General features: G+C 38.9%; 1 protein-coding gene across 3 annotated transcripts in view; it reads left to right on the forward strand.

Annotated features, from left to right (window-relative positions):
- The window catches only part of DENND1B (DENN domain containing 1B), a 260,094-nt gene that overhangs the window by 210,966 nt on the left and 23,210 nt on the right, over nucleotides 1-25,918 (forward strand). For all 3 annotated transcript variants that reach the window (XM_060126905.1, XM_060126890.1, XM_060126894.1), the window contains 4 exons: nucleotides 1,943-1,983; nucleotides 2,702-2,770; nucleotides 7,856-7,912; nucleotides 8,759-8,866. In XM_060126905.1, the coding sequence (XP_059982888.1) occupies nucleotides 1,943-1,983; nucleotides 2,702-2,770; nucleotides 7,856-7,912; nucleotides 8,759-8,866 (275 nt within the window). The remainder of the gene's footprint in view (nucleotides 1-1,942; nucleotides 1,984-2,701; nucleotides 2,771-7,855; nucleotides 7,913-8,758; nucleotides 8,867-25,918) is intronic.

Raw genomic sequence — 25,918 nt, forward strand, 5'->3', positions numbered from 1 at the left:
CTGTAAAGAGCTGAATACGTATGAGCTATTTTTATTCCTCACAACTTTCTCCAAGAGCTGACCTTTCTGTAACTGCTCTGGAGTTTTATGATAGTTACTTTCTTTGTGATTCAGAGGTTTAAAAAATATGTTTTCTGGAATGACAAGTGTTCCAGAATGCTAAATAGTTATATCATATAGTAGTTGGTGTTTCTCTTTCCACTTTCTAACTTCATTTTGGGGAATGAATTGAAACACTTTCCAGAATACTATGAATAATAACCAAGTTTTAAATATGTGATTTCCACACAACCATTTTTAGTAGAGAAGTAAAAAGTATATGAACTGATGAGGCTTTTTAATAGAGAAGTAAAAGTATATGAATAATCGGGATAAAGACATACTGTTTAATTTCTGTTAATAAAATCTCCTTGAGAAATAAATTAATAGAATAACTTGTATTTTTTCATCATTTTACAATGGAAATAAAAATTTAAAAATTTTGGTCAGGCTGTATACTATCTGAAACTCATGCCCTTTAAGCAATGCATAGGCTATTTTAGGTAGATACATTTTGTTGTAGTCATTTCATAAGATTAGAAAAATATTGTTTTCCTTGTATTTCTTCTTCCAGAAAAGGTACAGTGTAGTGCTGAGTAATAAGAGATGTTCTTCAGAATAGGGGTTGTTTCTTGATATTTCTTTGAAATTAGGGAGAGATTTTTAAGTATAGGAGTGAATCCAGAGCTGGAAATTTTTTGCCTGATGTTGATTAGGGATGCAAAGGTAACAGCTAGAAAGAAGTTCTTGGGCTAAGGATCATTCTGCCTCTGTGTTATAACAGCAAGGTGATGCATTTGTTAAAAAGCCACAGCTACACACAGGAGGAGAACACAGTCTACTTTAGGGATCCTTTGTACTGGGTAGTCAGTCTCTGAGTAACCTTTGTTTTTTTTCTTGTGGGAGTATTTAAGCATTTAAACAACCAGGAAGGTAGATGAAATCTAACTAAAGTCAGCTGATATAAAACAGTACTTTAGTTGTGTGGCTTTCTTTTTTTTTTTTTTTTTTGCCTTCTTATATCATCTTATTGATTAAATTAATTATCATATTTGGAGCCAAATACATGATTACTGGTTTTACTAGGACTGGTTGTGTCAGCATTTGAACTTTCTGATAACCATGAGGAGATACTACCATATTTCCTGGGGTAGTACCTTTCAGATTTGGGTTTACGACTAGAGAATATTTTCAGAACATTACTGTAGGTTAATTGCATCAAAGTAAAATTTGCTATCAATTAATACTAATGTCTAGCAACTATAGAGGAATCTTTTTGGTCCTCAAGGATCTTTGCATTTCTAAATTTCCTTCTAGTTTTTTCCTTTCCTTATACACTTTTTAAAAAAATTTTTTAACATCTTTATTGGAGTATAATTGCTTTACAGTGGTGTGTTAGTTTCTGCTTTATAACAAAGTGAATCAGTTATACATATACATATGTTCCCATATCTCTTCCCTCTTGCGTTTCCCTCCCTCCCACTCCTTATACACTTTAAATATTGTTTTAAATGAACCTAATTGTATAAAAGAGCCAAAATTTTACAAAAAAACATAGACATAAATATTAAAAAATCAGTTTAAAAGATGTAGGAATTTTGGATTTCGAAAGAGAGGTTATTTTTTCCCTCTGAAAGTAGTGTTAAAATGAAAGAAGATAGAATACCTTAACATGTTATCTTCATATATGAGTAAAGAAAAAGTAGTCTTAAAAGTGCTAGTTACTATTTTCCTAAGAATTAGAGCATTTATTAGTTCTTATGGTGAATTGCTTCTTTTACAATACTGCAGATAAATACAATTTGCCTACTAAAATCCTGGAAATGCTAGTTCTTGATGAATTTTGGTTTATGGATTTATTTTTGATCAGATATTCCTGACATCTTATTTTTATATATTTCAGGGAACTCGAGGTCATATCAGCAATGGGTGCATACAGTCAAGGTAATAATAAACCGTCACAGTTTCTTTTTTTTTCTTTCACTCTAACATATATGGGGAAATGTTCAGTTCAAGTATACTGTTTATGTTTATGCTGTTTATTGGCAATATTCGAAATGTTTCTATGTTTTCTCACACTTTAAATACTTTTATTTTATGCATATGGTTTGTTGCTACTTATGAAGAAAATTTTAAAATAGAAAGCTTTTGTCTTTCCGTTTTCAAAATAAATGGCTTGATTTGGAAAGCAAGATTTTACTGTCACCTTATAATATATTCCAGAAGAAGGAGTTAGGCAGAGTGGTAGGATTTGATGGGAGTTTTATTATTTCTGGTAATGTGCTTTTGTTAATATGATTATTTAAAATATAAAACTCTCTGTCACAGATTGAGACCTTACTACAAAACAGAGAAACAGATGATTGTATTTCTTTTTTATTAAACTTTAAATATATACTGGTCATATTGCCCAAGTCTGCCTAAACTGCAAAGACGAAGGGATTTTATCATGCCAATTAAAAGAACAGAGTAGAATGTTTACATTTTGTGTGAAATTACTATAGCATATATAAAAGCTTGAAAACATCCAACATGAAATAATTTTGTAGGTCTTTCTTTAAGCTGTGAGTAAAGCTCTTTTTCTATACTATTAATAATGCTTTGTTTTCAGGACAATCTGGCCAAAAATTTTTAGGACTGTGTTTCTGTTTTTCCTTTGCAGAAAGGAGGTGCACTACTCAACACAGCAATGACCAAAGCAACCCCCGCTGTGCGAACAGCATATAAATTTGTGAGTTCTCTTTGGTGTTTTAAAAGTTCTACTGGTAAAATTTTATAACATTTTCCTAGATGATAAACATGTAAATCCAAAATCTTTTCTATTCTCCTTTAAATAAGCTTTTAAAAAAAAATAGAGTTAATATCGACTGAAGCAAACTCAGTTATTAAAATTGTATCATTGTCCAGACAGGATATTTCCTCTGTGTAATCTAAAAACGGCTCTTCATTTTATTTCAAAGCTATCAGCAAAATTGTGCCCTCAAATCGAAACAGTCCATGATGAAGAGCCATTTTTAAAGATTTGATTCTTTCATTTAACAACATATTTTAAATTCTCATTGTGCACTTGAGGCTTACGTAGAAAAGCATTTTTAAAAATATGGCAAGTTCTCCTCTCTCAAAGATACTTTGACTCTCCAAAATTAGAGTTCTTCAGTGATACCCCATGGCTTGTAGTAAAATAATAATGATGATACCAGTAGCAACCACGATAAGTAAATAATTAACAACCTAAAAATCTCTTTGCTGTGATAACTGAGACCCTCCAGGAGCCGGCCCCTCCTGCGTCCCGTCTCATCTCCCCGAACCCCCAGCCTTGGTATTTCCAGACCCTGAGCTCTGCTCATTTCGTGAATGCAGGGCACTCTCTTCTGCCTCTTTATTCTTCACAGGCCGTTCCTGCTGCTTTTGGGACGTCCTTTTCTTGGCTTCTATCCACCTACTAAATTCATCCTGTAGACGTAGGTTAGACATTAGTTCCCCTCAAAAAAAAAGTCCCAGCGCCACACGAAAAGCGTTTATATAGCTCTTCTGTGCTTCCACAGGACCTGTGGACAGACCTCTGCTTCAACACTTGTGTCTGTGCACCTGGTATCTATACAGGAGACCTGTAGGAGCTGGTGGGTTGGCACTCAGCAAGGCTTTCTTTGAAAATTCAATAGGTCATATATATAGTCTGTATTTCTAAAAATATTCTGGGCATTAGTTTTGATTTTATAAGAATTTATCTTCGCATGCTTTCTCAGTAATGAATCGATGTGATTGAATTAATGATAGAACAATATGTTTTGATAACTTTAGAACTTACACCCTTTCCCTGACTTACAGTTTTGATATATATGTAGCCACCATTTCTGTTTAAAAAAATCTGTTTCAAAGGTTATGTTTTATAGTAGCGAGGCTAATCTACAGAGTGGATTCAAAGATACGGAACCAAATCTCTGAACTATCTGAAGCCTTATCAGGAAGTAAAAGTAAGAAGAGGTGACGTTTTGTCTTAGAAGTGTCAGCCTCTGCCTTTGTTCAAAGCCTTGCTAGGAAAGCTGTCTGAGTAGATCGCCTTCTCACTCTAATTAATACTGGTGGTTTGATCTATATACAGTTTTTGAAGAGATGTTAATTTTTCACAATGAAATAGCACATAGCTGCCATGTAAAAAAAATCGAACTAATGTTGAGCCTCGTTTTCCACATTTAAGATTCTAAAAAGGTGTCACAGTCAAGTACCCTTCATTTTGATTCCTGAGAGAATGCTCAACGTTTTCCTTCAGGCTTGGAGAGGTTAGATTTTAGTTTTGCTAAATACATGTTCTTCTCCTTAATTTCACTCATATCTTCCATAAAAGCACAGAGATAGAGCAAGCATGTTCAAAACCCCATTTGTTATTTAAATTTGTATCCTTCTAACCAGTATTTTATTTTGAACCCTGCTCAGCAGAACAGTAAAATATTTCAAAAATTTAAAATTCTGCTCTTTGGAAGATTATTCCCTCAAATAATTTCAGGCGAATTAGAGTATTTAGAATATACTTAATCACTTTTAACATTTGTCTTGTGATCAGGTTGAACATGAATCAAGAGGTTTGGGGCAAGTAGATAAGTCAGTCTGTGGCCTTCATGGTTGTACCGAAAACTCTTCTTTCTAGACTGCTCATATTCTGAAATATGAACTCTGAAATTCCTCCTTTGACCACAGATTGCTATGAACAAAATTCCCAATTTCTCTTGTATGGTATAACAGGATTTATTTACCTTGAAGTTCTGTAGATAATACATTTTTAAAAACCCTGGGAACCATGTTTTTAACTGTTTTATTCATTCAGCAAATCACTGTCATGATCTAGGCTTTGTACTGGTTATTGGAGCAGGGCAGGCACTGTGAGTAAGAGAGGGGCTGTCCCTGCTTTTATATTTGTATTGCTGTGTGACTCTCGGTGCTTTGGACGCACTACAGAGGTACCGAATGTGTATTCATTGAAGGAAATAATGATTTTGTCCTATACTTAGAACATTTTTCTATCTTTTGTTTTTCCATGCTAATAAGGAGCCATAAAGAAAACTCGAGTGGACATACGTATCTTCTTACACATCTAAAAATAACAGCAAAGTGAATACATATTTGATTTGGCTAAAAGATTTTCTGAGTCAACTTTCTTGTTAGGTCTTTGCATTCTAAATTATTAGCCAAAGCCGTATTTGCTGGGTGCTTTTCTGCAGAGAATACTTGTTTGTTGATAAGTTTCCACTTGATAAATTGAAAAGGATAGAGAGATCCTGTATCCCACCTTCCGGAGGGTCTGAAAGAGGTCAGTGAGGGGGAGGTGGACAGCAGGCGTGTGAGTGAATCAGCACAAGGATGGCTGACCATGACGGACACCTCACTCAGCTCTGTGCATTAGAAGCATCTGAACGATGAGTGTGAATCAGGTGGGTTTTGAAAGAATAGAGGGTATTTAGGCAAACTAGAATATAGTCCAAATGTGAGTAAACATAGGTGCAAGTTTGAGGAGATTAGAACAGGAACATTTTTGAGGGGGGTAATTATGCATTTTTACCTAACGGGAATGTAGGCATTAATCTAGGACCCTTGAAATAGATTCAGTGGCTTTACCACTAAAATAATGCATGCAGAAATGCTCTGTTGATTCTAAAGAACCATGGAAATACAATTTAGTGTTATGTGGCTTTTTAGATTATCTTTTGCCTCATTTACAATAACGAAATCTTTGTTTTGGTTTTGCCTCAAACCAAAATCTTTGTTTTGGTTTTGCCTCATTTACAATAACGAAATAACTGTTTAGTTCAGTTCAGAACATTTCTTGAGCAGTTACTGTATGCCAGATGCTTGCTGAGTACTTCGGATATTAACAGGCCCCTCTTCCCCTCCGTGAACTTGGGAAGACCCTTCCTGGGAGTAACTTGGCTTCATCTGCATGACCTGAGTCTGTAGAATAAGACTCACAGTGCCATTTCTTTCGTGAGGCTTAGATTCGGTGGATGTATTTTAAAAACCTTAGTTTCTCCTTCTTCTTGGGAAGAAGTTGGACTTGGACCTGGATTTGAATCTAGGCTGTGGAGGCTTATACCCTCTGAGTCACTTTCCTTATTTGTAAAGTGTAATAATAATAGTACTAACTCCATAGCGTGATGATTAAATGAGGTAAAGCATGCTCGGTACCCAGCGCACAAACGCCGAGGAAACGCAAAATAAATGTGAATTTCTTTTCACTTCTTCTGGGGGTGGGAATTTCCAGTGGGAATTGAGCTTTTCTGAACGCCCCCCGTGGTCTTCAGTTCACTCACACTGCACGGGAACCACAGCGGGACCTCACGGCCTCCGATGCTGGAGCCAGGTTCCCCTGGAACATGAAAAGAGCCTTTAAATTGTTAAATGACTTGTAATTTTTTCCAGGAAAACTGTATATGACATAGACACAACAAGACTCGTGTCTGCCTATAAAAGCACTTTGTAAAGTTGCCTGAGTTTCTTCTTTTTTTTACATCTTTATTGGAGTATAATTGCTTTACAATGGTGTGTCAGTTTCTGCTTTATAACAGAGTGAATCAGCTATATATATACATATGTTCCCATATCTCTTCCCTCTTGCGTCTCCCTCCCTCCCACCCTCCCTATCCCACCCCTCTAGGTGGTCACAAAGCACCGAGCTGATCTCCCTGTGCTATGCGGCTGCTTCCCACCAGCTATCTATTTTACGCTTGGTAGTGTATATATGTCCATGCCTCTCTCTCACTTTGTCCCAGCTTACCCTTCCCCCTCCCTGTATCCTCAAGTCCATTCTCTAGTAGGTCTGTCTTTATTCCTGTCTTACCCCTAGGTTCTTATGACATTTTTTTTTCTTAGATTCCATATATATGTGTTAGCATACGGTATTTGTCTTTCTCTTTCTGACTTACTTCACTCTGTATGACAGACTCTAGGTCCATCCACCTCACTACAAATAACTCAATTTCATTTCTTTTTATGGCTGAGTAATATTCCATTGTATATATGTGCCACATCTTCTTTATCCATTCATCCGATGATGGACACTTAGATTGCCAACAAACACCTGAAAGAATGCTCAACATTATTAATCATTAGAGAAATGTAAATCAAAACTACAATGAGGTATCATCTCACACCGGTCAGAATGGCCATCATCCAAAAATCTAGAAACAATAAATGCTGGAGAGGGTGTGGAGAAAAGGGAACCCTCTTGCACTGCTGGTGGGAATGTGAATTGGTACAGCCACTATGGAGAACAGTATGGAGGTTCCTTAAAAAACTACAAATAGAACTACCATATGACCCAGCAATCCCACTACTGGGCATATACCCTGAGAAAAACACAATTCAAAAAGAGTCATGTACCAAAATGTTCACTGCAGCTCTATTTACAATAGCCTGGAGATGGAAACAGCCTGAGTTTCTTAAAGTCCAGACATTTGCCCAGATAACCTGCTGCTCTGATGTGCTTTCTCTTTTCCTTGCCCATTTGTCAAAGTTTCAGATTATGGCTGGGCGGTAGTCATCTTGTGGCCTCTTGTGTTTTTTAATAGTTTAGGAGGCGGAATAGGCTAACTGCTAGCCTTTGTATGATGCCTATGCAAACAGAGACTAATCGTGCTTTCACCACCTCATTTAGGTGTAATAGTGTGTGGTATGTGTCCCTGAAAATAGAGCTTTAGATTATAATCTCTTCTTTCTCTGTATAATACGAAGACTTAGTAATTTTCATTAAATGGGATCTCATGTACTTACTCCTTAAGTGTAATAGAAGCACGCTGAGCCAGACACTGGTGTTATCATTTCCTAGGCAAAGAATCATGCAAAGCAGGGAATAAAGGAAGTGAAGAGTAAGCTGAGACACAAGGTACGTCCTGTGCTGCTTTTCATTCTACCTTGATTCTTGCGTTAGTTTGAAGCTTATGCCTTACAAATCACACGAGATTTATGTTTCTGATGACTTTTGAAATATGCTTAGCCCTTTGTTCAAGAATGTATTTTTCATAACAAGCCCTCTGGCAACTATCTGCCATTCTCTATGCACCCCCTGAATAATCTCTTTATTGTCTGCGTATTTTATCACAGAGCGACCAAGATCTTCAAAGGTGCTTTAACAGGATGTATGTTTTCATAAAGTTGATTGCCTTGATATCACAATTGAAATTCTTGCTTCAAGCTGAGAATTTTTTTTTTTTAAAAGATGATCTGTGGTGCAGAATTAAGGCAGGAATGCCATCGTTTGGCTTTATAGGAACTTTCAAATAGTAGCTACTTTAAATTGAAGAATGTTCTTAATTTACAAAGGTGTATTTGAATCTGTGAATATTGCATATATGTGAATAGTTACATTTATGTATATGTGTGTTTGATTTGATTACATATAATATCTTTGCAGATTTTATCAGTTGTTGTGTTTTGAATTTCTGCCTCTGGAGGGAAGAGACTAGTTAAAACTTTCATTGTAGTAATGGAGAGTGAGCGATCTTCGTATAAGTTTTATTGAAATTGTTCAAAAGAGTCAGACTATTTTGGAATTTATTAATTCATAATATAGAAAAATGCATTTTCTTCCTAAATAGGTTTTTTTAAACTTATACCCGAAGTGTTATTTTGTTACTTGCATCTGTATTGGATACTTTATCTATTAAGCAAAAAAGTTTAGTAGTAAAATGAGTATTTTAGAATAACCACTTGTATGCTTCTTCACGTGTAGGAAAATGAGGACGATTATGGGACTTGTTCTGGTTCTGTACAATATACGCCCGTCTACACGCTACGCAGTGAAAAGGGAAGAAACCTAGCAAGGCGTAAGCTTGCCCAGGTGAGGTTGTTTACCCTCCCATCTCCCAGATTCTGAAGTCACGCAATTCCAATCAATTCTTCAGGAAAATTTGGAACCCATTGATTTTTTTTTTATCATATGGTGAGAAACCCTGCGTTGACGGTCAAGGAGGTGAGTAGGTGGCGTCTGGGCCACGTAAGAGGGTCCTGGGAGCCCAGGGTCCAGGTCCCAGTCTGTACACACGTCACTGGGTCATGTCCTCCTGGTGAGTGGAGAGAGACAGGGCAGTGTGTGGTGGCCCGGGACTCGGGGTAGCTTATTGATGGCTTCCTTTACTGCAAAGGTAAGATGAAACTCATACGTGGGGATTTGACTGCTAAAGTCATCTCTAGAAATTAGAATACGAAGTAATGTATGTCTGTCTTTTTCTAAAGTTAGATATTTTATTTGCTATCAATAGTTAAAGCTTCTGCTTCTATCTAATGCTACTTAAAATATTGTCCTAAAGTAGGAAAGGGTTCAGGATCATAGCTGTATGTGTCTCTGATTTTGCATCATAAGTGTGTTGCTGCTTGTTTCAAGGAAGCAAAATTTGCATACGCCAAATCATACTTTAAGTGGTCTTAGAAAACTAGCTTTTAAAATGAATTCTCAAGTGGATTATAGTTACGAAACCATGGAACTGGAAGCAGCTGCAAAGCTTCATTTATCACAGTCACCAAAGTTTACAGTTGAGGAAGTTGGTAGCCGAATGGTCCCATCACTTACCTGAAGTCCTGTAACTAGTTAGTGGCAGGGCTGGATGAGAGCCCACCTCCGGTGCTCAGGTAGCTCCCTGGATGTGCAGACACTCAGTGCGGGGCTTTCCTGTGTCTTTAGGAATGGGGAGAGGGCCCTGGAAGCGGTGCTAAAACCTCAGCCTTTGTAAAGAAGACCCATTCGTTTGGTTGTTCAACAGCTATTACGCGTCAGGCACCTTTCTAGGTATTTTGGAAAAACATTAAAAAATCTCTGCTTCAGGGGACTGTTTTTATAACATACAAAGTGCCTTCTCTATGATTTATCCATTTGTTAAGCTTACGTTTTCAAACATTAGTATTGCTTAACTGCAGCATATTGGTCATGAATGCTGGTTGCATGACCTGAATTATTTCAATGAAATAATTATTCCACAAGGGTAGGAAACTTTTCTGGCTACCACCATGAACTGGAAAACATTTATTAACTTGTAAATTCGTGATGGATTTGCAATCAATTTCTTAATTTTTCTCCTTAGATTATATTAGATTAGATTTTAGGTTATCATGATAAATAGATTTTTATGTGAAAGAAATGTGGGAGTCTTTGTTACCTGCAGGATGCTTTAAGATAAAAAGCAAACACTTAAATTGGAGAAATCCCTGTTCCAAATGTCAGTTTTAAATTAAGGAAATTATGTTTCTCTCCTCATATTTAAAATTTTAAATCTGCCTTTTCTTTAACGTGGCACAATATTTTTATGATAATTTAATTATAAAATACATTACTGATTTCTGTTTTTGTTTGTTTTCTTTGAATTCCTAGAGACACAGTTTCTGATAGAGAAAATTATATTAGGTAATAGAAAACCTTACAGGATAATAGGTTACATTCATCACATACTTACCCTGAATCTTCATGGCTATCATTTGCTGTAATACCATTCGTGTAGTTGTCTGCATTCATTAGTTAGCATTTTATGGTTTTCAGGTGGACATGACATGACTTTAACAAGAATTAAAAGAAGTAGGGCTTATTCTTTTGAGAATTATTATTTTCCTACTCGGTATATAGGAATTTGTTAAACCAACATATTTAGATTTATTGTGCAGATGCTGACAATGTCTGCGTAACAGTCTTTGCAAGTGATAAATACCTGAGTTTCAGGCAATGTGTATACCCAGAATATGTTTCTTTGTATACATCTGTCCCATTATGTAAATAGGTACATACATCTGTGTATATGTATTTTAACAGCTAAATTTTTTGAGTTTATATTTCCAACCGTTTGCAACCCAGTATCTATTGTAATTTAACTTTTTGCTTTTGCTTGTATTTCTTCTATAATTGAAATTTGATAGCTTTAGATTCACATAGACACTAACCAAAGAGGTAAATTTTGGGCCCTTTGGCAATTCTTTTCCTTGCTACTTTCCACCCTTACTTTTTTTCCCCATAGCTGCCAGAATGCATGTTTTCTTGCAATACTAATTTTACTTCTTTGAGCTGAAAGTTATAGGGCTCTGAAATGATAGCCAACTTGTGGTCAGCAGCTTATTTATAAAAGCAGACCATGGTACATTCAAATTGAAATTGTCATCTAATTCCAGATCTGAGTTATTTCTTTAATTTCATAGTGTTAGCAAACACATACACGTGAAATACGACAACAGCAGGACATTCGTTACGAGGATCTAGGTGTTCCTGCCTCCACGTGCTGGGGGGATTGGGACTGGAAAATGGGAAAAGCAGTCGGGGGAGAGTATCGACCCCACCGGTCTTCTCTGTCTGTCTCACCTGGTCTGTTCTCTCTGCGTGTTTGTTCACTGTGCCTTCTGTAGATCGGCTTTCTCAGCTCCTCTGTCCCTTCGGTGAGCTTGCAGGCCCTCAGTGCAAACAACTGCTAGAAATGGACCACATAGACATATGGCCACTCTTTTCTTTGGATTCCTTTCCCATATAGGCCATTACAGAGTATTGAGTAGAGTTCCCTGTGCTACACAGTAAGTCCTTATTAGTTATCTATTTTACGTAGAGTAGTGTGTATATGTCAATCCCACCTGAAACTAACATAACACTGTAAATCAACTATACTCCAAAAAAAAATTTTTTTTATTTAAATTTAAAGAAAAGAGAGAAATTGACCACAATTCCCAAATCCAGTTTCTTGAGGAAGGACGTAATCAGCCCCCATGGATCGGGCTTCAATCCTTGGCTCCGTCGACTCTAGCCGGAGAGGCCCGGAGAGGACCACGTTACCACAGACACTGGGTCGGTGGTGGGTGCGAACAGGGAAAGCAGTTCTCAGAGTAGGGGTTTTAAGGGGTGTGGCAGTATCTCAGAGGATTTCTGTGTTTCTCATTGCCTTGTAATGCTATTTGCCAAGAAGTCATCTTTGCAAAAGAAAAGAAAAATCTGTAGTTTTGAGTGGTTAGAGGCTGGATCTTTGTCCCACAAATCTGAAGCTTGGTAAGTTTAAGGTCAGCCTACCCTGATGGGCTGCTGTGGCCTCCGTTCTCGCGGGAGAGATGAGCGACTTACGCCAGCAAAAGGACCTCAGCAGAAATAAGCTTCAGATGCAATATTTGCACTTTGGGCAAAGAGATCAAGAGGGATCAGGCATAGTCTACTGCCTTTTCTTTGTGGTCTGGTATTGAGAAGCTTCCTTGGTTCACTTTTTGGAGATAATCCAATCTCATTGATTTAATCAAAGTAAGATCCAGTATCCTGTGGAGCAGACAAAGTTGATGCTAGAACCATGTGCGTGTTGTTCTATGGTGATTCCCAAATGAGTGTGTTCTCTCACTCCTATCTCCACAAGTTGTAATAATATTAGGATCTGAGCACATTAAGATTTTCAATTAAATATGGAAGCAGTTCTGGGAGTAGTTGGGTGCGGTTAAAGAAAGAACCTAGATATCAATAAATACGTCAGAGACACTGATGTTTATTTGTTTATATTCTACCTATTTCCAAAAATAAATTGATATCTTACAAAGAATCATAGAATAAAGAATTAAAATTCATTTAATTTAGGGAAGATTCACGGCAGAGAGAAAGTAAGTGTAGTAAGAAGCTAAGGCCCCGTCCCGTGCTTAGCAGCCAAAATGAAAAAGCACAGCTACCATGATTCCTAATGCAGAGATTTAGAAAGCTGTTCAGGAGATTCATCACCGTCTCAGGACATGGGGCTGGCTGCACACTGTCCCGAGGAGGTACCTGGCAAGGATCCCTGTGTCAGGAGACGGAAGGTCGGTTTTCTTTACTTGGTCTCTCCCATGCAGTCTCATGATGTGAAGCGCTCAGGCTCATCAGAACCTTCCTCAGAGCCCCCTCAGCTTCCTCGCTGTGGCCTCAGCTTTCACATGAGTGTTGAACGGCTTAAAAAGATGCAAAGGTTACAAGCAGAAATAAGCCTAGAATACACTCTTTCCTTCGTTCTGTAGCCTCTCTCTCGTGTCAGTACTGGCTTCTCCGGAAGCAACCATGTCCTGGGCCGCATCTTATATTTGATTGTTCACGTGACCAGATTCTTTTTTTTTTTTTTTTTTTTGCGGTACGCGGGCCTCTCACTGTTGTGGCCTCTCCCATTGCAGAGCACAGGCTCCAGGACGCACAGGCTCAGTGGCCATGGCTCACGGGCCCAGCCGCTCCGCGGCATGTGGGATCTTCCCGGACTGGGGCACAAACCTGTGTCCCCTGCATCGGCAGGTGGACTCTCAACCACTGACACCAGGGAAGCCCCAGATTCTCTTAAAAGACTTGCTTGGTGGTAAATTCAATTACTTGAAAGCAAGATTCTGTAGATACCTATGGGATTTGGTGATCCAGATAGTTTTGATGTTCTTACTACTGTTTTCTAAACCTCAATTGTGATAGAGTTGAGATAACATCAAAGTGCACTGGAGCAGCCTTGGGAAACACAAGGAAAAGAGACAGTTCCTTGATTAACAGTCTGTGTGTGTTTGTGCATACTACAGGATTAATTTAAAACTCCCAACAATCCAAGCAGAGTGGGAACTGTCACCCCCATTTTTTCAGATTTAGAAATGGGGGAGCAGAGGGGTTAAGAAATGTGCCCAACGTTCTACAGTAAAAATAGCAGAGTAGGGATTGAAAAGCAGACAGACGGACTGATTCTGGAACGTTAAGTCCCTGGCCACTGCTCTCATGCTTTGTTTTGAGAGGGGTGCTCGTGGAGGAGGGACTGTTAGAGGCAGGGGTGTGGACTTTACAGCCAGAGAGTGTTGACTTGGAGGAGGCTGCTGGCATCGAGCATGAAGCCAAACACACCATCTCTAAGCCTTAATTTCTACATTTGTGAAACGGTAGGAACAGTCCGTGTCATCTTCCGAGGACGCTGTAGGCATTATAGATCATGTATGTAAAGCACCTGCCACACAGTAGGCACTCAGTAGTTGGCCGCTGTCCATTTATACATAAACACATATCTTGAGCTTCAGGTCTTTTATAGCAGTGGCACCATCTGACCTTCTTCTCTGTTCTCTCTTTCCAGAGTCACTAACAATCCTGTAGTCACTGAAGCACTGGGGACCCTAAAATTATCTGTCTTCATTCTAAGTAGGGATACCTTTAGATCTCAGTTTATGATTTGGAAAGAAATATACAACTTTCTGTTTTCAACCAAGAAATCTCTTGGTTTATAAGCTTATAAGACCTGAAGTATGCCATTTTATTGTCAGATTATCTACATAGAGGATGTGGGCTTGCCTCATCCCATTCCTAACCTGTTCGCTTATCCATTTGAAAAGTCAATTTTGGCTATATAAGAAGAACTGTACATTTCCAGTTTCCCAACTAGATTTGTGTAAATGAAACACTTTATCTTCATCCATTTTTCGAAAGAGAAAAATGAGACTTTGGTAATTTAAATTCCAAGAGTGTATTTTAAAGTAAAAAAAAAATAAAATTTTATAATCTGGGTACTGTAGAAAAGAACAAAAATTGAAATGTGTGGTGTTTTAAGCTTCCATGACTTAGCTTACTTTTGAAATGGATTGTGAATCTATATCTACTCGCAACAAATGGTAATTTGTGTATTGGTCTGCTAATTAGTATGGTTATTTCCCGTTTTGTTGATGAGGCTTAAATAAATGTCAGGGGTATAGCCATGAAGATCTTCCAATTAGGCTTCACATTTGTAAAACCCAACCCTTTTCCCTTTTGTGTGAAGATGACAGTTCCAGCAGCAGCCCCAGCCTAACAGGACTCCAGGGAAAGGTTCCTCCTCTGGTTTTATTGAAAATTGGGCCAGTTGGGTCCAGGGAGAATACCGCCACTGGCCATGGTGCAGAACCGTTTTCATCTTGACTACATACTTACCTTCTTTCATCCATTTTATTTTAGAACAAAACACTGTAGACTCAGTGAGCAATGTCTAGACTAAGTCTGTCATTTAAAATTATGTTTTAAAATATTTGCTTGCAAAAATTTATTGAAACTTTCTAAGAATGAGAAATAACTTTACTATGCAAAACTTATATGAACCTAAGATACTGCTCCATATTTAATAATAATAGCCTTTCTTAACTTACTCTGGTAATCGTAATGTGTGCTGTCTGTGTGTCTCACAGGCTCACACACACACAACTAGACCAGTGAATGGCGAGCAAGTGTGTCGCTGTATTACAAGTCAACCTTAACAGATGGATGGCCCTAAGCAAGCAAAACCACTGCAGCAAAATCGAGAGAAAGTGGAGGATTGAAGCTTTTTGTTGTTAAGCCCCATTAACACCCTGGCACACGTGTCACTCTTAACTGTTGCATGTCTGGGGCAAGTAGCAATCCACTCAGGTTTATTTTCAACCTGTCTAATTAATTATGTAAAAGCTGCATGAGAAAATATGAATGGAAGGTTATTTTTGCGTTTGTACTACAATATAAAGGGTGTGACTGCTGACAAATGCCCTCACTTGGAATGTAGTCAAGACTTCAACCCAAATACAGTGTTTACAAATAGAAATATGCTCAACAGCCATAATGCCTCCTAATAAGATGAGGTACTATTAAACTAGTGAGTGGCCATTTATTGTTTTTCAAATTACATTCACATGTAGACTAAGAGTCCGAGATATGAATAGTTCTTTAGAGTGAAGAAATAAGGACAAAGTTTATGCCATAAAATATGATATATGTGATTTTTCCATTTTTTACCCATAGTACAAGGTGATAATGTGCACTTCAAATGAAACTGTATTTTTGAGTCCTTATGTATTTATTGGTTTATAAATCATCCTAATGGATTTGGAATATAGCACAGCATCAATGAGCTCATTTTATAATTGATGAGTAATGGAATTTCATCTTCTAAAAATGTGCTTAGAAGTTGTATATGCCTTTTCTGGCATGTGGAGACTTGCAAGTAAGGCATTTGAAAGCCACATTTCAGTTGAATGGAAACTTAGATCCCAGTATGTAAGCATGTTTTAAATATGAGATGTCAGATGGTTTACATTTTACACAGAATAAATCTCATATTTTAAAATACTGCCAATGAATTTGTTTCTGTGAAATTTACCAGAAAAGTTAAACATTTAGATTCTCTAAATTGCTTAGTTCCTAAGCATCTAAGTGATGGGATATTCACACCTAGTAGGGTGTGGTTTATGCTATTGTGATTGTGACACACTTTTCTTCATTGGAATTCTGGGAGTAAAATGAATGTAATTAAGGACAGTGTTTCTTTCTCAGGTGACAGAATAGATTTCAGAAAATGACATGCTTGTTGAGGTCTTTGAAAAATATAGTCCATTGAATAGCTTTGCTTTATTGGTCAAGAAAGAAATGGCATAGTCATTGGTTTACAGAGGGAAGTAGCCACTTGCTTCTTCTGACCAAGAAAAAAATGACTGTAAACCACAATGAGAAAAATAGTTGTGACCTCAAGGGAAGGGGGAGAAATGAGTTTATGAAGGAGGAGAGCCAGATACTTGGAAAAAATACTTAATATAATATAAATCTTACAAAATAATAAAAATAAGTTTAACCAAATCATGGTAAGCCAAAAAAAGGAGAAACCCTAGTTTTGTGTTTTGTTTTTTTTTTTTTTTTTTCCTGGTACGCGGGCCTCTCACTGTTGTGGCCTCTCCCGTTGCGGAGCACAGGCTCCGGACGCGCAGGCTCAGCGGCCATGGCTCACGGGCCCAGCCGCTCCGCGGCATGTGGGATCTTCCCGGACCGGGGCACGAACCCGTGTCCCCTGCATCGGCAGGCGGACTCTCAACCACTGCGCCACCAGGGAAGCCCAAGAAACCCTAGTTTTTTATTTTTAGCACTCTGTTTACTTTGGCTCAGTATTGAGAATTCTGTTATTATGATTAAGCTAAAGTGCTGAATTAAAGTGATCAGAAAGTGTAAGTATTAAAGTATAAGAGTTCCAAATGATAACATGTTTTAAAAAATAATTTAAGTAAGTGTGTTTCTATTAAAAGATGCCCACAAAAAGGACTGCCTAAATGAAAACATGGTTTAGCAGTCTGTCCAAAAGCCACTCTTTGATATAGCGTCTATTTAGTCTAATTTACACTAATGCTACTAATTTATAGAATTGATCCTTTCAGTCCAATTTGAAAATATGGGTACCATGTTGTTGTTTTAAAGAAAGTTATTTTTCTCTGTTGAAATAATATTAATTTCCAACATGTCAAATTTGATTATTGTTACATCTGTGCCCTGCCAGCCCTTCTCCCCAACACCCCAGTTATGGATGACAGGGGTGCCCTCTAGTGACCATTAGGTAATATTTTCTTTCCTTGAAAGAATGGTTATGCAAGACAAAATTCATAATTATAAAATTTGCCTTTCTCTTTTAGAAACACAATAGAATACATATTTGAGAAATTTATATTGTCATAAAATTGTTCAAGAACATTGTTCTTTCAAAGAGATAATTCAAGACCAACTCCTTGTTTCAGCAACTGGCCGGGACTTCATTTTTAAAATGAAGAATACCTAGGGTATGATAAAGACTTATGTGAACATGTTCCCTATATTTTATGAGATGTTTTTGGGTTGAAATGTACCTTTTTAATGTTATACTTTTACTCTTCAGATTTATTGCCACAGATGGCTATGTCATTCATCACAAAGTCTTGAAACAAAAACAAAGATACTTAAAATTTCCATTTGGTAAATATATTATTACCATTCTAGACTTTACATCGGTAATTACATCACTAAGATCTTTCTGTTCTGTTTAATTTTGTGAGAGCTTTTTCTCGTTATATCTTTATTTTAAGGGCTTTTGGTGAAAGTAACAACAGCTCTCTATTCCAAAAGTCCCCAAGTTTTCTAGACAAATTTTTATTTTCTCCCAGGCATCCTGGCATACAGAAATGATTACTTTCTTCCTGTTTTGTGTGTAAGAGCTGCTTTTAAGGTTGGTCAGAGGTTAGTGTTAGTGTTGATGAAAGGAAAGGCCAGTCTTGTCTTTGTACGTGTTCCTGCTGCTGTGCGTTAGTGTCCCTGAGAGGGAGAAATTTCCAGGAGTGTAACTAGAGAGTATTATAGAACCTTATTATTATCTGAAGCGGATTTATGTCTGTTACACATGATTATATTTCCTGGTATAGAACATAAAGTAGTAGCATGATGCATAAATATCTTAACAAGGTACAAAATAGGACTACTTTGTGTGCAGCCTTCTCTGGAAGTTCTTCGTGGCTTTTCTAACACTTGAGTCTAATCCTGGTCAGGTTAGTTAACACACATCCCTCACCCCCCATAACTACCACCTACTTATTATAGCGAGAACGTTGAAGACTTACTCTCTCTCTTAGCAGATTAGCAACTCTCAAGTATACGATGCAGTGTTGTTAACTGTAGTCACCATTCTGCACAGTCCCTGAACCTATTCGTCTGGTAAGGGCCAGTTTGTACCCTTTGACCAGTGTCTCCTCATTTCCCTCACCCCCTAGCCCCTGGCAACCACCAATCTACTTTACGCTTCTCTGAGTTTAGCTTTTTCAGGCTCCACATGTAAATGAGATCATACACTATTTGTGTTTTCCTCTCTGGCTTATTTCACTGAGCATAATACCCTCCAGCTTCATTCATGTTGTCACAAATGGCAGGATTTCTTTCTTTCTATGGCTGAATGGTATTCCTCTGTATAAACATACACCACATTTTCTTTATCCATTCCTGTACACAGGCTGTTTATGTATCTTGGCTGTTGTGAAAAGTGCTGCAGGGATTGTGGGATGCAGATAGCTCTCCGAGACAGTGATTTCATTTCCTTCTGATAATTACCCAGAAGTGGAATTACTGATCATATGGTAGTTCTATTTTTAGTGTTTTGAGGAACCTCCATACTGTTTTCCAGAGTAGCTGCACCAATTTACATTCCCACCAACAGTGCACAAAGGCTCATTTTCTCTACACCCTCTCCAGTATTCCTTCCCTCTTGTCTTTTTGATGATGGCCATCCTAACAGGTGTGAGGTGTTATCTCATTGTGGTTGTGATTGGCATTTTCTTGATGATTAGTGATGCTGAGCACCTTTTCAATGTACTTGATGGTCATCTGTATGTCTTTGGAAAAGTGTCTGTTCAAGTCATTTGCCCACTTTTTAATCAGATAATTATTATTTTTGCTATTGTATGAGTTTCTTATATATTCTATATATTAACCCCCATCCAATATATATGATTTGCAAATATTTTCTTCCATCCCATGAGAATGGGAGAAATTTTCATTTTGTTGATAATTTCTTTTGCTATGCAGAAGCTTTTTAGTTTGATGTAGCCCCACTTGTTGATTTTTGCTTTTGTTGCTTGTGCTTTTGGTGTCATATCCAAAACAATCATTATCAAGACGGATGACAGGGAGCTTTTTCCCTATGTTTTCTAACATTCTATGAGTTTTACAGTTTCAGGTCTTAAATTTAAGTCCTTATTAACCCATTTTGAGTTAACTTTTATTTGTGATGTAAGGTTAAATTCATGCAATTTCATTCTTTTGCATGTGAATATCCAGTTTTCCAGCATCATTTATGGAATAGACTACCCTTTCACCATTGAGTATTCTTGACTCCCTTGTCAAATCTTACTAGACCATAAGTGCATGGGTTTATTTCTGGGTTTGTGATTCTGTTCCGTTGATCTATGTATATTTCATACCAATAACATACTGTTTTGATTACGATAGCCTTGTAATATAATTTGAAACCAGGAAGTTCAGCTTTGCTCTTTCCAAGACTGATTTGGTTATTTGGGGTCTTCTGTGGTTCCATACAAATTTTAGGATTCCTTTTCCTATTTCTATGAAAAATGCTGTTGGAATTTTCATAGTAATTGCATTGCATCTGTAGCTGTCTTTGGGTCATATGGACATTTTAACAATATTAACTCTTCGTATCCAGGAACACAGGCTATCTTTCCATTTATTTGTGTCTTCTTCAGTTTCTTTCATCAGTGTCTTAAAAGTTTTTGTTGTATAGATCATTCACTTCCTTGGTTAAATTTATTTCTAAGTACTTTATTGTTTTTGATGCCGTTATAAATGGGATTGTCTTTTTCAGATAGTTAGATCATTGTTAGTGTATAGGAATGCCAGTTTAAATAATTTTTATTGACCTGTTTTAAATGGCTGATGAGCCCATCAAAGAATTCTTTGTCTTTTATATCATGTTTTTGTTTACAATTCTGTCATTCAACTTGACTCTTTTATAGATTCCATCTCTCTGCTGTCATCCCATCTGTTTATGCATATTCTCCTTTTTATTTTGTTCTTACTTTTCATGTCTGGTAGTTCTTGGGTGATGGACCCCATGTGTAAAAAAGCAGTAGAGAGTAAGTTAAATAGTACTTAACACCCAGAAATGGTGTGAGGCCGTTAGTACAAGAGGTTGAGTTCATCATGTGTTGGACTGGTTGGGATTTTGTTGTTGACATCATTACCTGCAGTGGCTGCTGTTATTATAAGTGTGTGTAGACGGCAGTACTTCTGGAGGTACCGGAAGGTTTTTCTCAGTGTTCCGCCTTCACCCTCAGCTGTCGGCAGTCGCTCTACATAGCGGGTCTCTCTCGGTGTTTGCAGCCGTCCCTCAGCAGTTAATTTCTGTTGCTAGTTACGTGGTCCTAGCCTTATGGGTTTTCTGTGCTCTGGTCCAGCTTTGGTCTTCATAGGCTATGTGCCCCTGTGGCTCAGGTGTGGGACCTTCTCAGCATCCCTCCCTTCCTGCTTGTGGTGGATAAACTTCCCTTTACCTGTGATTGGTTTGGGGCAGTTTGCAGGCCGCCTGCCCCTCCCTAGTGGTGGTAGATTTATGCTTGGTATCCGTGTAGGATCCTGTGCCTGTCAGGGCCTCCGGCTCCTCCCTGGGGTGTAGAGTTTGTACTTCTACACCTGCCCCCGTGGTCTTGGGGTTGAGTTTGTTGACGTCTGCCAGCGGCTCTGGCTCTTGCTGTATGTAAATGAAGGACCTTCAGGAGTCAGTGGGCTTCGTGCCTGTCTCCTGCAGGCCTGCGCCCCCATGGGAGCGCTTTCAGACTCCTGTCTGTCCCCAGTCCTTCTCTGCAGCACCAGATGGTTGAGTTGCCTGATCTGGCAAATAAAATTATAGGATTTTACCTGTGGAGAAGAGCTTGCGAGTGCAAACACCCCTGTCGCTGAGTCTACCAGCTCTTCCAAACCGGCATGTTAGTCCCCATGTGGTCTTGGTTGCATTTCAGCACGTTTCTTCCTCCCTGTTTATATTCCAGCTGCTCTTCTTCTGTGTGTGTGCTTTGCCAAGGATGAAATAGATCCTGGCTCCTATCTCTCTTTGGAGGGGCTTCTAACTCTATGGAATTCATTTTACTTGGTTGCCTTACAACTCAGCATTCTGATAGGTTCAAGAAAAAATTATGATATTTTTCTTTAAGACCATCCAGATGTTTGTCATGGTTAGGATGGGAATCGACATTCTTTTGCTGCTTTTTGCATTCAAAATGGAAGTGGATTTAAAAGCAAAATGAATTAAAAGATATGATTCTTGGCCTCGAGGACTTGGTAAGACAGGAATGTACTCACAGAGCACTGCTTTCATAAGAGAGGGCGTATCAGGTGACAGCCGAGTGATGGAGAATGAAGTGGCTAAAGCTGGCAGAGAAGGCGCCGTGGCTGTAGGAGGGGAGGCTGGTGAAGTGGTCACGGATGTGTCCGGACCACTTCAGAATCTTCCCGCCGGAACTAGTCTCACGTGACACTCAGCTGCTCAGAAACAGAATTCTGACGCTTCTATTCAAGCTTATTTCCTTAGCCTGGTAATAGAAGCCCTTCATAACCTGAATTCATCAGACTTCAGCAAACACGTATCTTGTTAATCCTTCGATTTAACTTTCTTGCTGTGACGGAAATATCTTTGGAAAAGTGTCTTAATCTCTTGTCTCTTCACCTACCCGGACAGTAGTACTCTTGATCATTCTGTAACTACCACCTGTTTTAAAATTGAGGTTAAGACTTGCCATTTTAAGAAGGTCTTTCTTGGGTTAATTTTCAGACATTTCTTTTTTCTGGGTCTCTGAGGACTGACTTATCTAGTGTAATTATAATGAAGAGTTCTGTTCAGAAAGCCAGAACACCTGGGTTGCAGTCTCGGCTCTGTCACTAACTGTCTAATCTTGCCCGGGAGACTTTACCTCATTAAGCTTTTGGTTCCCTAATATGTAAAACAGGGAAAATGCTCACCAGAGTGTGTGGTGAAGGAGGTATTTAACGTATGACCTATAAAACACCTAATACACTGAAGCAAGTAAGTCACGGGTAGGGCACTTTGTGCTTCAGTTACCGCCTGTAAAAATGACGACACACGTTCTTAAACCTCTTTTCAAATTGCAAACTGCCATGTATTTTTAAGGTATTGGCATTATAATTCTGTATAGTAGCTTTCTTGATAACTTATTCCCATATTATTTCACACAGATATTTTTTGTGTTAGGCTGCAAAGTGCATAGGCCCGGGGGGTTGTTGTAGACTTTGGAAAGGCCAGGTAATGCTCTGGACCTCAGTCACTTCAACTCTGAAATGGGGACAATAGCACAGAGAGTACCTCCTTTCCAAAAATTCATATATTACAAGCATCTCAATTTTATGAAGTCTAAAAACTTTTATTTTCCCATTCATCTGCCTGTATCCCTTATCCTTCCCTGGCCCCTTAACCCCAACTATGAATTTCACCTTACCCAGGATTTTGCCCTAGTGTTAGATTTGTCTGCCATCTAGTGACAGAAATGGTAACTGCAGGATAACAGGCTCCTTGTGCATCGGGGAAGATCCTCACCATTTTACCCTCTGATATGCTTTGGGGAAACCATTGTAGTGAAAAGAAAGGAAACACTTATCTTGCTTGTTGTAGCTAAACCAGACTCGTTTCTTGCTCCCTCATTAGACATGGGGTTTGATGGTATTGTGACCTGGACCCCCTGCCTCTGTCACTCTCCTCGTGTGTTTGCTCTTACTTCCGGTCTTTTCCAGTCCGTTCTCTTCGCTTCACTCAGTGTCTCTCTTCTCTAATACAATATCTTCTCTAATAAATTTCATTCCACACTGATAGCTTTTTTGCATTAGTTTAGTATTTTTCACATTCTTAGTAAGCATCCCTTGCTATACAAGTGCTTTACTTCCAAAATATTGATAGTATATTAATTTTTCGCTTTATATTTCCATGTGAGAAAATTTTTATTGCACAATTATGTGTTTAGAACCTAGTGAGTCCAATTGAAGACGTGTGATGGCCAATTCCCCATCTTTATTTTTAATTCTTTGCGTCAGAGGGATGTAAAACTCTGCTTGTTTTGTTTCCTTATGATGTCTTCTTGCATCCAAAAAATGTACCCTTTTAGTGTAGTACTGGCTCCCAAGAGAGCTGCAAATGCCAGTAGTTACTTGCTAGTTTGCACAGCCTCCGGGGTCAGTAGTGCCTGACCATGGCTAGAGTTCCAGCTGCCCTAGGTCTGTACAGTTCAGAAACTTCCAGATCTCCTTATTGATCCCAGTTTACCAGTATTTAAAGAATGTAGTTACAATTCTATGTTGTTAGTATTGTTAGCCTGCTGATGGAACCTACTTATTAGGAATGTTACAATTTGACATAAATCATGATCATTATTAATGGTCATTTACATAAGTTGCCATATGTGATCAAAAAGCTGAGTGCAGTTATATCCATAGGAAGAATTGTGTTTGTAACTGCTTTATTATATTCAGTATTTGGCATTTTTACCCTTTTCTGAAAATCTTGAGAGGAAGAGAACATCTTTTTCTTTTCTTTTGTGTGCCTCACAGCATGGAAGACAGTAGCTCACGTGTAGTAGGTGCTTAACGGATGTTTGTGGTGTGAAGAGATGCCAAGAATTTTTTTTTTTTTAAATGAGGTGTGGCTGCTACTTACCTTCAAGGAGTACAGAGAAGCTTTCAGGAGGTCCTCAAATATTTGTTGAAGGGAAAAGACAATGAATGGTTTCCTGTTACCCTCCACCATCGGGGCCTGCAAGTTGGGTCTGTCCCCATCTCCATCCCCGCTACCACCTTCTGCCTTCCCACTCTTTCCTGCTACACCTCTGATCTCCCCCAGTTTCTGTGACCTGCTGTAAACTTACCTGCATCCAGCCTGTGCCTTCTTAGTATACACCTGCCATCTAGTGGTCAGCCAGGCAACTGCAAGACCAGTGGGCCCTTAAATAACCCTGTGCAGGGGACCCAGGCTCTGACCAACGGGGCACCGTAGGCGTCTTTGATTCCATTGTGTTTGCCCTGGTCGTCCCACCACGGGACCTTTGCATGTTTTAGTTCCTCTTCTCATCATCTGCTTAATTCCTACTGACCCTTCAGAGCTGAAGTCAAACATCTTTCAGGGGAAGCCTTCCCTTGACCTCCCTGATGAGGCCAGATTCCTTGTGGCAGTCGTAGTTTAGTACAGGTTCCTGATGTCGTAATTGTATGCTTATATTATTCAACTTAATTCATGTTTCATTTACTAGACCACAGTCTCCATGAGGGCAAGGGGCCCTGTTGTCGGTCATACTCATACTAGCATGTAGCCCACTACCTGGTACATGCAGACATTTCTGTAATCGTTACTGAATGAGCGTAACACTCCTCTGTGCCTCGCAGGTGCTGAAAATGCCCATGTCGGCCAGTTAGCGCAGTACCGTCTTCTTTGCGTTACGTATTTTCTTATCAGTTTTAAAATTCGTTGAAGTGCTCAACAGAAACTACTACCATGTATGGAGGTATTCATTTATTCACGAAACACTAACCGCCTGCTTTAAAGAAGAATTTTTTATTAAAGGGTAGAATTATAATGCCCTCGTTTTATTTGGTTCATTAGCTAATGAGAAAGCCAGTAAGATGTAAAAAAAAATTGATACAAAGGATACTTCAAAGAACAGACACCTAGACAGTCAAAAATACTGAAGTGTACATGCTAACAGGTACTAAAACCGTGGTTGTCTGCACCACATACCTGCGGCTCCACTGGGCAGAATTTGCTGCATCCCTGGGGACAAGAAACATTTCCGTTGCTGTCAGTCCTCCCCAGGGTACCTTTGGTCTCTGCAGGGTTATTAATAGTGCCTATGGGGCTTCCCTGGTGGTGCAGTGGTTGAGAGTCCGCCTGCCGATGCAGGGGACATGGGTTCGTGCCCCGGTCCGGGAAGATCCCACATGCCGTGGAGAGGCTGGGCCCGTGAGCCATGGCCGCTGAGCCTGCGCGTCCGGAGCCTGTGCTCCGCAACGGGAGAGGCCACAACAGTGAGAGGCCCGCATACCGCAAAAAAAACAAAAAACAAAAAAAATAGTGCCTGTGAGCCATGCAGACCTCCAGAGCGCTGGACAATCCCCCAATCTGCCCCAGGAGGCTAGGCAGTACCTAACATTCCTTTGAGAGGACACCCATAATTTTGGACCCGTTTCAATATCTTTTACATTTTTCCTGACATTCTCTCCGCCTGTGATCCTCATGATCTCAAAGATTATTCTTGATCAGAAAAGAAGGCTGTTTTCATCAGGTTTGACCTGATTATTTACATCGCACCTTTGTGAATCTAGAGCCATGCAGTATAGGCCAGCTATGGCCACAATTTACTTCTGGAAGTTTTCGTAAGAAATCCGTTTGGGCTGATAAAAGTCCTGTTATTTGCTATCTGAAGGCTAGGAAACTAAGCCCAAGAAAGCTTTCTACCAGGTAAAAATGTTTTACCTTCAATAGCTACAAATTGGGGTGAATCCCTCTTGAGGTTCTCTGGATTTTCTCAGGCTCCCGGCCTCCTGGGAAAGGCGCCTTTGAGGCTGGACCCTGTCAGGTGGGTACCTTGCAGCTCTCCTGGGAGGGCTCTGTAGGCTTCGGCTCCA

This window comes from Lagenorhynchus albirostris, chromosome 2, assembly GCF_949774975.1.
Source record: "Lagenorhynchus albirostris chromosome 2, mLagAlb1.1, whole genome shotgun sequence".
NCBI lineage: Eukaryota > Metazoa > Chordata > Mammalia > Artiodactyla > Delphinidae > Lagenorhynchus > Lagenorhynchus albirostris.